We start from the raw sequence: 12,560 nt of genomic DNA, 5'->3' as shown, positions 1-12,560 counted from the left end.
CTTAATGGACTTGCTTCCTTCCACCTCAACCCCACTCAGGTCTCTCTGTCCTAATGCAAAAACCCACCTACACACAAATTTGTGCCTCCACTAGTGCTTGGAGCAGTCAGCCCTCTCTTCCTGCTTGTCCTGGAGTCAGGCAGGAGAGTGCTGTCTCCATGCACTGACACCACCACACCCCTCCTCTGCAGGATGGCTGTTCACTCTGTTTCTTGGCTTCTTCCCATGGTCCTGAATGTGGCTCTGTGTCACAAATACTGGGGTCCATCTAGTCCTAAGGGTGCTCAACCTCTCCTTGATGCTTAACTTTCTCTGAATTGGGCTCCAGTCATTTGTGTTTTGAGAATCTTAACCTCCTTACCCAGCTACTCAAAGCTCCATAATTCCCAGTTTACAGACTTTGGGAAAACTGCTGGTCCCACCATGGCCAACCTAAGATGGTGGTCATGACTTTCTCAAGCACCCTCTCCCAGCCTGATGCTTAGGACCCCACTCTTGGGGCCCCATGTCTCAGACCCACTTAAGGAACAAGATCCCTTCACTGAGACCATCAAAACTTTGATGCTGCTCAACCCTTCCTCCCTGGTTATGACTTTTTCTCACTGGAATTCCCACTGGCCCAAGGTAGAGAGTGACACACAACAGCAGGTTCTTAATGCAGGTCACCATTTATAAAGAAAACATACACCTGCTCCAAAAAATTCTGGGAGTCCTCATAGCCAGCCTGTTCTAAGAACAGGGAAGAATGAAGATAGGACTCAGGCAGGTGAAAGGCAAAGCTTAGAGGGGGTGGAGATAGTCAAGCTGCACAGGGTTGGCCATTGTCAGAGCAGCCGGGGGTCTGAGAGGGGAGGGGAGCTAGACCTGGGCATCAGGGTATACAGTGGAGTTCAGGCCCGCCCAGTAGTCTGCACACCAGTGGGCTCCCTACTGTGATCTCGGGGAACCCATTTCCCCCTTGGCTGTTTCATCAGTCTCACCCACTGGGCCTGTTTTGGGGGTCAATGTGTCACTTACTTATCTGAGGTGAGTTTCATGAGGGTGTGGCCCTCTGTGGAGTAGGTGATGAAGGATATCCGCAGTTTCGGGCTGGGGAGAAAGCACATGCTTGTGAGAAGTCACCAACACAGGTTGCAAATGATGAACGAGCAGCCAGGGAGAGGTGCATGACAGTTTCCCTGCCCCATCCCAATTCTTCTGCTTTGGGGTCCATTTCCCAAACCCCAGAGCTTCCTATAACCTTAGTAAGGAATTCTGAGGTCTGTAAGATGTGTGGCCTTCTAGGAAGGGAGGAGTGTCCATCCTTACACTCACAACACCCCAGTAGTGTTTGTCTGTTTGCCTGTTTGTCTCTCTCTCTCATGTGCACATGCATGTGCACGCACACACACAGGCACTCACACAGATAGTTGTTCACACAGACAGCTGCATGCAAAAGGAGATAGACATCTACACACTCTTGCAGGAGGGACTTCCACCTGGCCTCTCTTCTGTAACATTTTTTGGAGCTTCACTGCCCTTCCTTCCTTGCCTGTCTTCCCCAGCTCAACTCTTCTCATCTCAAAGAAATTATCTTCCCCCTTGCCAGCCATTCATATACATCCCTCTCTTTCCTGCTCCTGTCCACTGTCTTTTGGTTTGTTGACCCTCATTATCCCTTGGCTAAATTGGTACCATAGGTCCCCAGCTGAATTCCCTACTGCTTTTAGCTCTTGTTCCCATTCATTTTACCCACTTCTGCCAAACTCTTCTTCTTAACACACTACCTTACTCATGTCAGACCTCTAATCATGAATCATCTGTTGCTCCCTATTGCTCACAGCAGGAGATCTAGGTCCTGCGCGCTGGCATTATGAGCTGCTATGGCCATGGACCCAAGCTGACATGCGCAGCCTCATCTCCCGGCCCTTCCTTGAGTTAAACCTACTCTGCTGCCAAACAGACTACTCGCTCCACAAGAAGTCTCCCTGATGGTTCCTGTTACCCTGTCTTTCCCATCCATCAAAGCCTAGTTAATATTGCCACATCTTCTGGAAGTTATCCTTGAATTAAAATTCTTGCTTTTTCCTTAAGCTCATCATATAAGCCCTTTGTCTTTTCTTTTGACTCCTGACACCTTTAAACCAGGTGTTTAATTACTATGTTACTGGTTTGCCTGTTTCTTAATCTATTAGGTCCTCAAAGACAGACTGTGTCCTCGGTCATATAGCTTCTCAGTCAGGAGCCAAGTAAAGCTGTTGGGGCCCTTGGAATCACTGCGATTTGTCTTTTCCTCACTGTGGGCTCTGTGCTCCTGCATGAAGGGACTCCAATGCTCACTGAGTCCAAACAGCTCTGTGCTGGGTTTAGCAGAGGAAATCACACTATTAACACAGAGAAGCCATACTTTTCGAACTTTTTGACAAAATCTTCCACAAGGTTGTAAATGTCCATCCAGTTGTTGTTCACACTGCCTGACCTGAAAATGAAGAAACACGAGTGAGAGGGATGAGTTACATCTGTCGTGTAGGAATAGTTTCTGCCTTCTCTGCCCTCCTGCAGGCTCTTCAGCAACCTCCTCATCCCTACTCTCTTCCACATAGCTAAAGTCTACCACACACCTTCAGTGACTTCAGCGGGTCACCCTGGTGGTGACTTTCATCAGCGTGAGTTATGGGAGACCTGTGTGCTTGGGACTGAGGGACCTCTGAGGTTGAAGGACTTCTGGTGGCAAACCAGGATATTTGGTCATGCTAGGTGAGACTGTTGGACAAGAAACAAGGGGGATGCATTGGTTGGCAAAGCCTCCACCAGTTCTGATCTGTTGGCTCTCCTGGTTGCCATTGTCTCCCAGATGAATGCTCCTCCCCTGCCCCTTGAAGGTGTGGGTGGTTTGGTGCGAGGCAGAGCTCTTTGGCACCACATCCCTACAAAGTACTCTTGGCTTTTCCTTTCTATTATTCCTTCTGCCTCTTCTAGGCTATATCTAAAACTGCCAGTAGATGATGAGGAAACTAAGGATAGACGTTTCTAATGATGTCAGGATTATTATTCATGGACACATACATACCAGACACTTTACATGCATGATTTCCAATTCCAGAGCAACCCTATGATATCAGCATTATTCCCATTTTACACATGAGATTCACAGGTCATGACATTTGCCACAATTTCCATAGTTAGCATGGATCTGAACCCAGATCTAGCTTCAAAACCCATGCTCTACCCATCGCACTAGGCAGATCAGGGTGAGTTGGACAACTGTTAGGTAGCAAATTACTAGACTCTGACAACCAACCTATGACGCAGACTTTATCTCAGAAGCTTCCATGTTAAAGTGCAGGACAACTTCCTTAATTAATGGTAACCCTTTCCATGCTCCTTCTTATTACTTTTCTTTCCTGTTTCCCCCCTGTGTGAAAAGGATCTTCCAAAGAAGATTTATAGGAAACAAGAGTCTGCAACTCACCTACTTACTCTGGGGAAGTTTCCAGTTTGTGATGATTTTGAAGAAAGGTTTAGAACATAGACAAACATGAGTATTCATTGGCCATAGAAAATACCACAGGACTTATAGATCCCTAGGAAGGAGGCAGTATGGAAAACAACTATGTGGGCTTCTAGTACAGAGAGCTCCAGTCATGTTCTAGTGACTCACTCTTAAATGAGAATGGAGATGATTAGCAGATATTTGAAGATATTGCTATCATTGAAGCTTGTGACCAAAATACCCTAGTGATACAACTATGCTGGGAGAATGGAAAGGATGGGGAAAAATCAGATAGGGGAGCTGAGCTATAAGAAAGCTTAATTCCCTTTCCTCATAATAAGAAGTCAATAGAGAATGAGTAAATCTTGAACAGCAAAAAGCAGCATCAGTACTAACATGTTATTAGAAACAGGGTCATATTACCAGAAGAAAAATCTGCAAAATGATGGATAAAAACACAAGTCCCAACTAATTGCTTCCTGCCAGAGACTCATTAAGCTTTAAAGACACATGTAGGTTCAATGTGAAGGAACTCAAGATATTCCATCCAAGTGAAAACCAAAAGAAATTAGATAGTTATACTTATATCAGACAAAATAGGCTTTAAGCCAAAAATGGTAACAAGAGTCAAAGAAAGTTATTACATAATGATAAAATGGTCAATACATCAAGAAGATATAACAATCATAAATACATATGTACTCAACATCTGAGCACCTAAATATATTAAACAATACTAACAAATCTGGTGAAAAGATAACAATACAATAATAACAGGCAACTTCAATGCCCCAGTTTCAGCAATGGATAGATCATCTAGGCAGAAAATCAACAAGGAAACATGGGAATTGAACCATACCATGGTCAAATGGACTTAATAGACATATATAGAATATTTCATCCAACTTTTGCAGAATGCACATTCTTTTCTGGTCCACACAGATTATTCTCCAGGATAGATCAGATGACAGGGCACAAAACAAATTTTAGCAAATTTAAAAATACTTAAATCATACCAGCTATCTTTTCCAACTACATGGAATAAAAAACAAGAGGAAGGGGCACCTGGGTTGCTCTGTTGGTTGAGCATCCAACTCTTGGTTTCAGCTCAGGTCATGGTCTCATGGTTAATGAGATCAAGTCCTGCATCGGGCTCTGCACTGACAGCACAGAGCCTACTCGGGATTCTCTCTTTCTCTCTCTCTCTCTGTCTCTCTGCCCCTTCCCTGCATGTGCTCTCTCTCAAAATAAATAAATAAACATTTAAAAAGCAAGAGGAAATATGTAAAGTCTACATTTATGTGAAAATTGAACAACATACTTTTGAACAACCAATGCATGAAAGAAAAAAACCAAATGGGAAAAGAAAACCTTAAAAGTAATGGAAATGGAAACAAATAGCAAAACCTACAGAATGTTGCAAGCACAGTTCTGAGAGGAAAATTTATAGTGATAAATTCATATATTAAGGATATAGCAAAATATAAAAAAAACCCTTACTTTACATGTCAAGGAACTGGAAAAAAAAGAGAACAGATTAAGTCCAAAGTTAGCACAAGAAACAAAATAACAAAGGTGCTGAAATACATAAATTTAACTTAAATTAGAAATAGAAGAGGAGACATTGCAACTGACACTATAGAAATACAGGATCATAAGAAACTACTCTGAATAATTACATACCAACAAGTTAGAAAATCTGGAACAAATGGATAAATTCCTAGAAACCCACAAACCTGCCAAAACTGAAACATGAAGAAATATAAAATTTGAATAGACCTAAGTCTAGTAAAGAGATTGAATCAGAAAACACAAATCTTCCCAAAGAGAAAAGCCTGGGACCAGATGGTTTTGTAGGTTACTGTCACCAAACATTTAATGAAGAGTTAACACCAATCCCTTCCAAATTCTTTCAAAAAATGGAGAAGAGGGAACACTTCCAAACTCATTCAATGAGGCCTGAATTACCTTGATATCAAAGCCTGACAAATACTACAAGTACAGACCAATATCCTATAGGAATACGGATGCAAAAATCTTCAACAGCAACAAAAATCTAGCAAACTGAATTTAGCAACATATTAGAAGATTTTTATCCCATGACCAAGTAGGATTTATTTCCACAATGGAAACATAGTTCAACATGCAAACATCAAACAATGTAATTAACAGAATAGAAGAGAATTAGCAGAATAGATTGGGAAAAAAAAAAACCCAACTACATGATCATTTCAATTGATGTAGAAAAAGGATTTGATAAAATCCAACATACTTCCTTCACAAAAATACTCCCACTAGGAATAGAGAAATGTTGTATGATAAACATAATAAGGGCCATATATGAAAAACCCACAGTTAACATATTGATGGTGAAAGACCAGAGCTTTTCCCAAGATCAAAAGTAATACAAAAATGCCCAGTTTCATAATTTCAATTCATTGTAGTATTGGAAGTCTAGCCAGATCAATTAGGCAAGGGGGAAAAAAAGGCATCCAAATTGAAAAGGAAGATGTAAAATTATCTCTGTTCTTAGATATGATCTTACCTGTAAAAAACCCCATAGATTCCACACACAAAAAACTATTTGAGCTAATAAAAGAATTCAGCAAAGTTTCAGGATACAAAATTAACATATAAAAATCAGTTGCATTTCGATATACACTAACAATGAACATTCCAAAAAGGAAATTAAGAAAATAAATCCATTTATAATATTATCAAACCGAACAAAATATTTATGAATAAATTTAACCAGAGGCAGAAGACTAGTACACTGAAAACTACAACATATGGCTGAAGGAACTTTATATTTGTTTAATGTTTATTTATTTTGAGAGAGAGAGAGAGAGGAAGGGGCAGAGAGAGAGGGGGAGAGAGAGAATCCCAAGTAGGCTTCACACTCAGCACAAAGCCTGACATGGGGCTTGATCTCACGACAATGAGACCATGTTTGGAGCTGAAATCAAGAGTCAGATGCTCCACTGACTGAGCCACCCCTTAGACCCTATGGCTGAAAGAAATTTAAAAGACACAAATCACTGGAAGAACATCACATATTCATGGACTAGAAGACCTAATATCCTAAAGCTGGCAATAGTAGCCAAGGCTATCTACAGGTTCAATGCAATCTTTATTAAAATGTCAATGACGGGATGCCTGGTGTCCAACTTTGGCTCAGGCCATGATCTTGCTCTGTGTTGGGCTCTGTGTTGACAGCTCAGAGCCTGAAGCCTGCTTCAGATTCTGTGTCTCCCCCTCTCTCTGTCCCTGCCCTTCTTATGCTCTGTCTGTCTCTCTCTCAAAAATAAATAAAGATTAAATTTTTTTTTTAAATCAATGACTTTTTTCTTGCAGAAACTGAACAATCCATCCCAAAATTCATATTGAATCTTAAGAGACCTTAAATAGTTTTAAAAAATCTTGAATAAGAGCAAAGGTTGTGGACTCACATTTTCTGGTTTCAAAATTTATTACAAAGCTACAATAATCGAAATAGTGTAGTACTGGCATAAAGACAGACATATAGACTAATGGAATAGAATAAAGAGCACAGAAATAACCCCTCATATATATGTTCAGTTGATTTTTGACAAGGATGCCAAGGCCATTCAATGTGGGAAAGGACAATATTTTCAACAAATGGCACTAGGAAAACTGGATGTTCACATGCAAGACAATGTAGTTAGGCTCTTATGTCATCCACAAAAATTAATTCAAATGAATCAAAACCTAAATGTAAGAACTAAAAATATTAAACTTTTTAGAAGAAAATATAGGGGAAACCTTCATGCTGTTGGATTTGGTAATGGTATTTTGGATATGGCAACAAAAGCACAGGTAATAAAAGAAAAAACAGATCAAACTTCATCAAAATTAAAAACTATTGCATGATTCCACTTATATGAGTTACCTAGAATAGGCAAATTCATAGATATAGAAAATAGAATAGAGGTTCCCACAGTTTGGGGAAGGATGAATGGGGAAATAGTGTTTAATGTATACAGATTCCAATGACTTCTGTCCTCATCAAAGCACATAAGCCATGGCTAGCTTGAGGGTTGTGAGGGGTCCTGAGAAGGAAAAAAATAAAAGGCATGGGATAGTTCACCAAAAGTGGTACACAGATCAACAGACTGTCTCTGCATAGTCCTGTTCTGTTCACCTGAGCTGACGGAGAAGCTGTGAGACCACAAACATGCTGAGTACGGATGCTCTTTCAAGGACGCTCCTTCAGCTGTCATCCCCTCTAATATCCTTTCACCTGCAGAGTTGCCTTACCTAAGAGCATGCCTTTCCTGAGGTTCCCACCTGAAGTGACTGATGGCCCAATCGTTTGGCCCAACTTGGCATAGCCCTGAAGGCACCTTTTAGCTCCAAAGCTCCCCATGAATCAGGTGAGGCTGTCATGTCTGCATTGAAGCTCCACTGAATCCTATTTTTGCCTGTTCCCTTGCACAGATATTAATGTCAAGGCATCCCCTAATGAGCATCCTGCACAGGCTTCGTCCTTCGCCTGGATGGGTCCTGAAGCTCTCCCTCTCTCCTCTATGGAAACCCCTCTTCCTCCACCAGTGCCACACATGTGGGTGCTCCCTAAATTCTGTCTTCCCTTTCTCCTCTCAGTAGACACACCTGTTCTGAGCTCCTAATTTTTTCTCCAGCCTCACAGTCCTCCTGGGACCTTCTAGGCCCTTCCCCTTTCCACTCCAGCGATGCTATCATCCTTCCCCCTTCCAATCTATCCTTCCCAAGGCAGCCAAGAGGTATTTTTGAAAACACAGTTCTGATCCTTCTCTCCTTTGATAAAAGTGATTCTTTCAATAATGTCCAGATGCCCTTGAAGTGAAAAACACACCTCTACATGTGCGCAAGGCCTCACTACTGGCCTGTCCCCTTCCCTTCTCCCCCTTCTCCCCCCCGCCCCCAGGATCCTCTGAGGGCCTCACTTCTCAGGCCTTTGCACTGGCCATTCCCTCAGCCTGGAGCTCCCTGGCCCACCACCTCCCTGGTGCCTGAGAAAATAGTGCAGGCACACAGCAGGGCTCACTAATTTTCATCCAGTTCAATCTAGTGTATGACCAAATAAATAATGAATCTAGTGAATAAGGTTGGAGTGAACCACTCAAGGCTTTCCTGCAGGTGACAGACTATGTTTGCTTCCAAAACCACTGCAGGGACCCACTCAGCCTCAGGGACTTTGGAATGGGCTTTGGAGGGAGACATTCCAGAGTTTCAACTCCTGTTCCATGTCTTCCCATCTGAGGGCTTTAGGGGGTCATTCCTTGGCCCTGCGTGGCTTCCTTCCCTCATCTGTGAAATAGGGGTAATAACATTTACCTACAGAAGACTCAGCGATGAAGCTGCTTCCCCCTTTACCCTTGTCCCCAGTCCAGAGAAGTGCCCCAGTCATGAGCAACTCCCTCATTCAATATGTATAGATTCTTCAAAATAGATCCAGAATCTGTCCACTCAGCACCTCCACCCCTGACCTACTGGTCCATACTCCCATTATCTCCTCCCTGAATCCCTGCATTAGCCTACCCCCCCACTCACCACCACCACCACCACACTGGTCTGCCCTTGGGCCCTTCATTTGTGATCTTTTCAGCCAAGACCCAATGGCATGCCCTCTCTGCTCAAAAACACCCTCTTATCCCCCTTCGTCTTCTAGTCTGTCAGCCCCACCTTCCCAGACCACCTCTTCAGAACAGGCCCTCCCTCAGCACTTCCCATCCTTCCGCCCTGATTCCGGCCCCCACCTCCAGCCTGTGCTAATCCCATCTGACACACTACTTCCTCTCCTCTTTTATTTATTTCCTCTCTCCTCATGGAAACTCCAGGAAGTGTTTGATGCCTTATCCCCATGCCCAAACAGTGACTAACATACTCAGTTGCTCAGTCATTATTTGTGAGTGGATGAATTGTTAAGGGAATGAATGAACGAATAGAACTGCTCATCACATGGGTGAGAGGTCCCAGAGAGCCTTGGCAGAGTCAACAAGCAGAGGCATTTGACCTCTACCCTGGCACCCCAAAGGGCAGTTCAGAAGAGAGCTGATCCAGGGAGGACAGGGGGGCCCTGCAGTGCTGGGGAGTTCCCAGCCCCAGTGTGCATGACTCTGCCTTCTCTAGTAGCATTTTATACTCATCTTCCACAATTGTATCTGCTGCTGTGCTGGGAAAACTGCCTCCAAACTCGCCTTCATCCTCATCACAACCTGGTGAGGTGGGTATGAAGATCCCCATCATACATATGGGGACCCTGAGGCACAGAGAGGTGAAGCAGTTTGTTCAGGGGTTCATGACTGGTGAGTGCCGTCTGCCTGACTTGCACACTTGGGGCTGCCCCCTCAGTGGTCATTACTCCCCTTTCCCCAAGAGCCACAGGGAGAAGTGCCTGATGGAGTCTGTCCTCACCCTCCAGGAATTTCTCATCAAGCTGGCCCTCAAAGGAAGTGTAAAGCCTTCTTCAACCAGACTGGGTGTGCGCAGGTCCTGGGGAGATGGTGTTATTTCCCTGGGGCTGAGGAGTTTGCTATGGTTTCAGACAAGCCTGGCCTGGTAAACCATAGGCAGGATCTAGCTGGACTCCTCACTGATGACCTGGGGCTGGGAAAGGGGTGTGTAAGGGCTCTTTCACGGACACCCTCAGCTCCTCTCCAATCTGCACAATCCAGCAGGATTCAGTCCTGACACTTGTTCTTCTGGCTTGTCAAACTGAATGACCCAGAGAAAGGCTGTCAACCCCCTTACTGCCTTTCTACCCCCAGCCCTAATGCCTAAGAGAGAAACCTCCATCCCCCTTGGCCGTGCCAAGTATCACTGAGGCAAGACCTGCCCAAGGCAACTCAGAAGTCCCTCCACAGGACAATGAGGAAGGACTTATTCCAGTGGGCAGGGTGGCTCCCATCTCTGCTGGCTTTGCTTAGAAGCTGGTGGCTGAACACACATCCCCCTAGTCATCAGCCTCCATGGAGAATAGGAGGACTCAGAGGCAGTACAGCCTGGGATGCTGCCATCAGGACACAGGAAGCTGAGTCTTGCCACGCCCATCAGCTTTGGGGCTACTTCATCCAGCCTTTAAATGCCACCCTCTTTCCATGAGATCGCAAATGCAAATGCCCCTCTACTCTACATTCCACGGTGGTTTTGTGGATGACAGAAGTGCAGTAGAAGGGCTTTGGAGACCAAAATGTGCTTCAACAATATTATCAACAATCATATCACTGATAGTATTGACTCACTAAAGTTCATTCTCAATCCAACAGACAAGTTGCAAATGGAACCAAAGCAATGTCTCCAATCTCTCCAAGCATGAAGATCCGTCCCCTTTTGAGGATCACAAGGTGCCCTGCTTCCCAGGACAATACCAGGTCAGACATAACTGTTCTCAAAGTGCAAACAAACTGTAACTAGTCTCCAAGCAGTTGAAGAAGAAAGCAAAACCATTGGCAGGAAAACAAAGGGCTTTCTTTTTTCTTTCTTTCTTTCTTTCTTTCTTTCTTTCTTTCTTTCTTTCTCTTTAAAGTTTATTTATCTATTTTGATGGGGTTGGGGCAGAAAGAGAGAAGGAGAAAGAATTCCAAGCAGGCTCCCGGTTGTCAGGGCAGAGCCCGCTGAGGTGCTTGATCACTGTGAGATGGTGACCTAAGCCAAAATCGAGGGTCAGTCGCTTGGGGCGCCTAGGTGGCTCAGTCTGTTAAGCATCTGACTTCAGCTCAGGTCATGATCTCACGGTTTGTGAGTTTGAGCCCCACTCAAGCCCCACTCGAGCCCCACTTGAGCTCCACTTCAGGCTCTGTGCTGACAGCTCAGAGCCTGCTGCCTGCTTCAGATTCTGTGTCTCCCTCTCTCTCTCTCTCAAAAATAAACAAATAATAAAACATTAAAAAAAGGAGAGAGATGCATGACTGAACCACCCAGGTGCTCCGGGAAAACAAAGGAATTTCCAAACTGTGACACTATGAGAATGCCCAGTAGAAGCAACACATAATCTCTCTGGGGCCAGTAAAAATAAAACTTTTCACTCACTTGGGTGGAAAACAACATAAGCAAAACACCTCACAAAGTAGAAACTGAAACCCAGCGAGCTTCTAACAACTGCTGAGAAGGAGCTTCTAGCAGTCTCCTGCCTATCCAGCTATTTAAGGGGCATGCAGGCCACAGATCCAGTCCATGCTGGTGGGAGGATTGAGAGCCATTCAGAAACCTTATGGTGGCCTTTTATTCTCTCAAAAAGGAAAAGTCCCAGAGAACAAATTTTGGGGGCATTCCTTCTCCCTCAGGAACAAGGGGAGACACAGAGGTTCCTTGGCTCTGACCAATGTTACTCCCTGGCCCCTCCACTCACAGAAGCTGGCATCCCCTTTGGCCACCACCTGCCCATATTGACTTCAGGGACCACACCACCCTGGGGCGCTGGGTAGGGCAGGAGGACCACTCACTTATCCAAGATGAAGTAAAGGTCATATGCGCTCTGGCAGGATTGCCTTGTATCTTTTTCCGGGTTATCCCGGGAATAGTGGCTGCGGAGGTGGTGGACAGTTCCCCCCTTTGGGCGGAGGTAGTTATGGAGGCTTTTCCCACTTAGAACGAGGCCATGCAGGTCTCTGGAGCCCCGGACGCTGTGCCGCAAACTTCCGGCTTTCAGCAGCGGAGGCCGCAGCACCAGCAGCAGAAACAGCGCGGGGCCCGGCACACCCAGGCCGTGGCTCCCCATTTTCCTGGCCACCTTCTTGGAGCTGCTGGCTGCTGGCCACTTCAGGTCACCTCAGGCGGCTGCCTCTGGAGACTCCGCCTGTGCCCTGGGGCTTTGGCTCCCACCAGCACTTTCCCAAGGCGCACTTCAAGCCTGCACCTGCTGTCTGCCCTTTGGGCGGAAGAGGCAAACAGCTGGCTCTGGGGCGATGGGCCCAGTACCTGCTGGCCCTTCCCCCACGCAGCTGGGGCAGAAGGCCTTGTTATGATGGACGGGGGGTTGGCATGGTGACTTTGTGACCTGCATCTCTGCTCAGTGTCCTGCCTGTTGACAACCCCAGGCAGGAGTCATGGTATCTTTAGATGGGGGGGGTAAGATGAGGCCTCCATT

At 45.1% G+C, this 12,560-nt stretch overlaps 1 protein-coding gene across 1 annotated transcript in view; it reads right to left on the bottom strand.

Moving 5' to 3' along the window:
• ANTXRL (ANTXR like) overlaps positions 1-12,191 on the bottom strand; it is a 36,112-nt gene extending 23,921 nt beyond the window's left edge. Inside the window, exons 1-3 of the mRNA XM_030335465.1 lie at positions 11,917-12,191; positions 2,387-2,458; positions 1,018-1,089 (exon numbers count right to left, since the gene is read on the bottom strand). Of these exons, the coding sequence (XP_030191325.1) occupies positions 1,018-1,089; positions 2,387-2,458; positions 11,917-12,191 (419 nt within the window). The remainder of the gene's footprint in view (positions 1-1,017; positions 1,090-2,386; positions 2,459-11,916) is intronic.
• Between the last annotated feature and the right edge of the window lie 369 nt (positions 12,192-12,560).

This window comes from Lynx canadensis, chromosome D2 (genome assembly GCF_007474595.2).
Source record: "Lynx canadensis isolate LIC74 chromosome D2, mLynCan4.pri.v2, whole genome shotgun sequence".
NCBI lineage: Eukaryota > Metazoa > Chordata > Mammalia > Carnivora > Felidae > Lynx > Lynx canadensis.
This window is presented reverse-complemented; position numbering and strand designations above follow the sequence as displayed.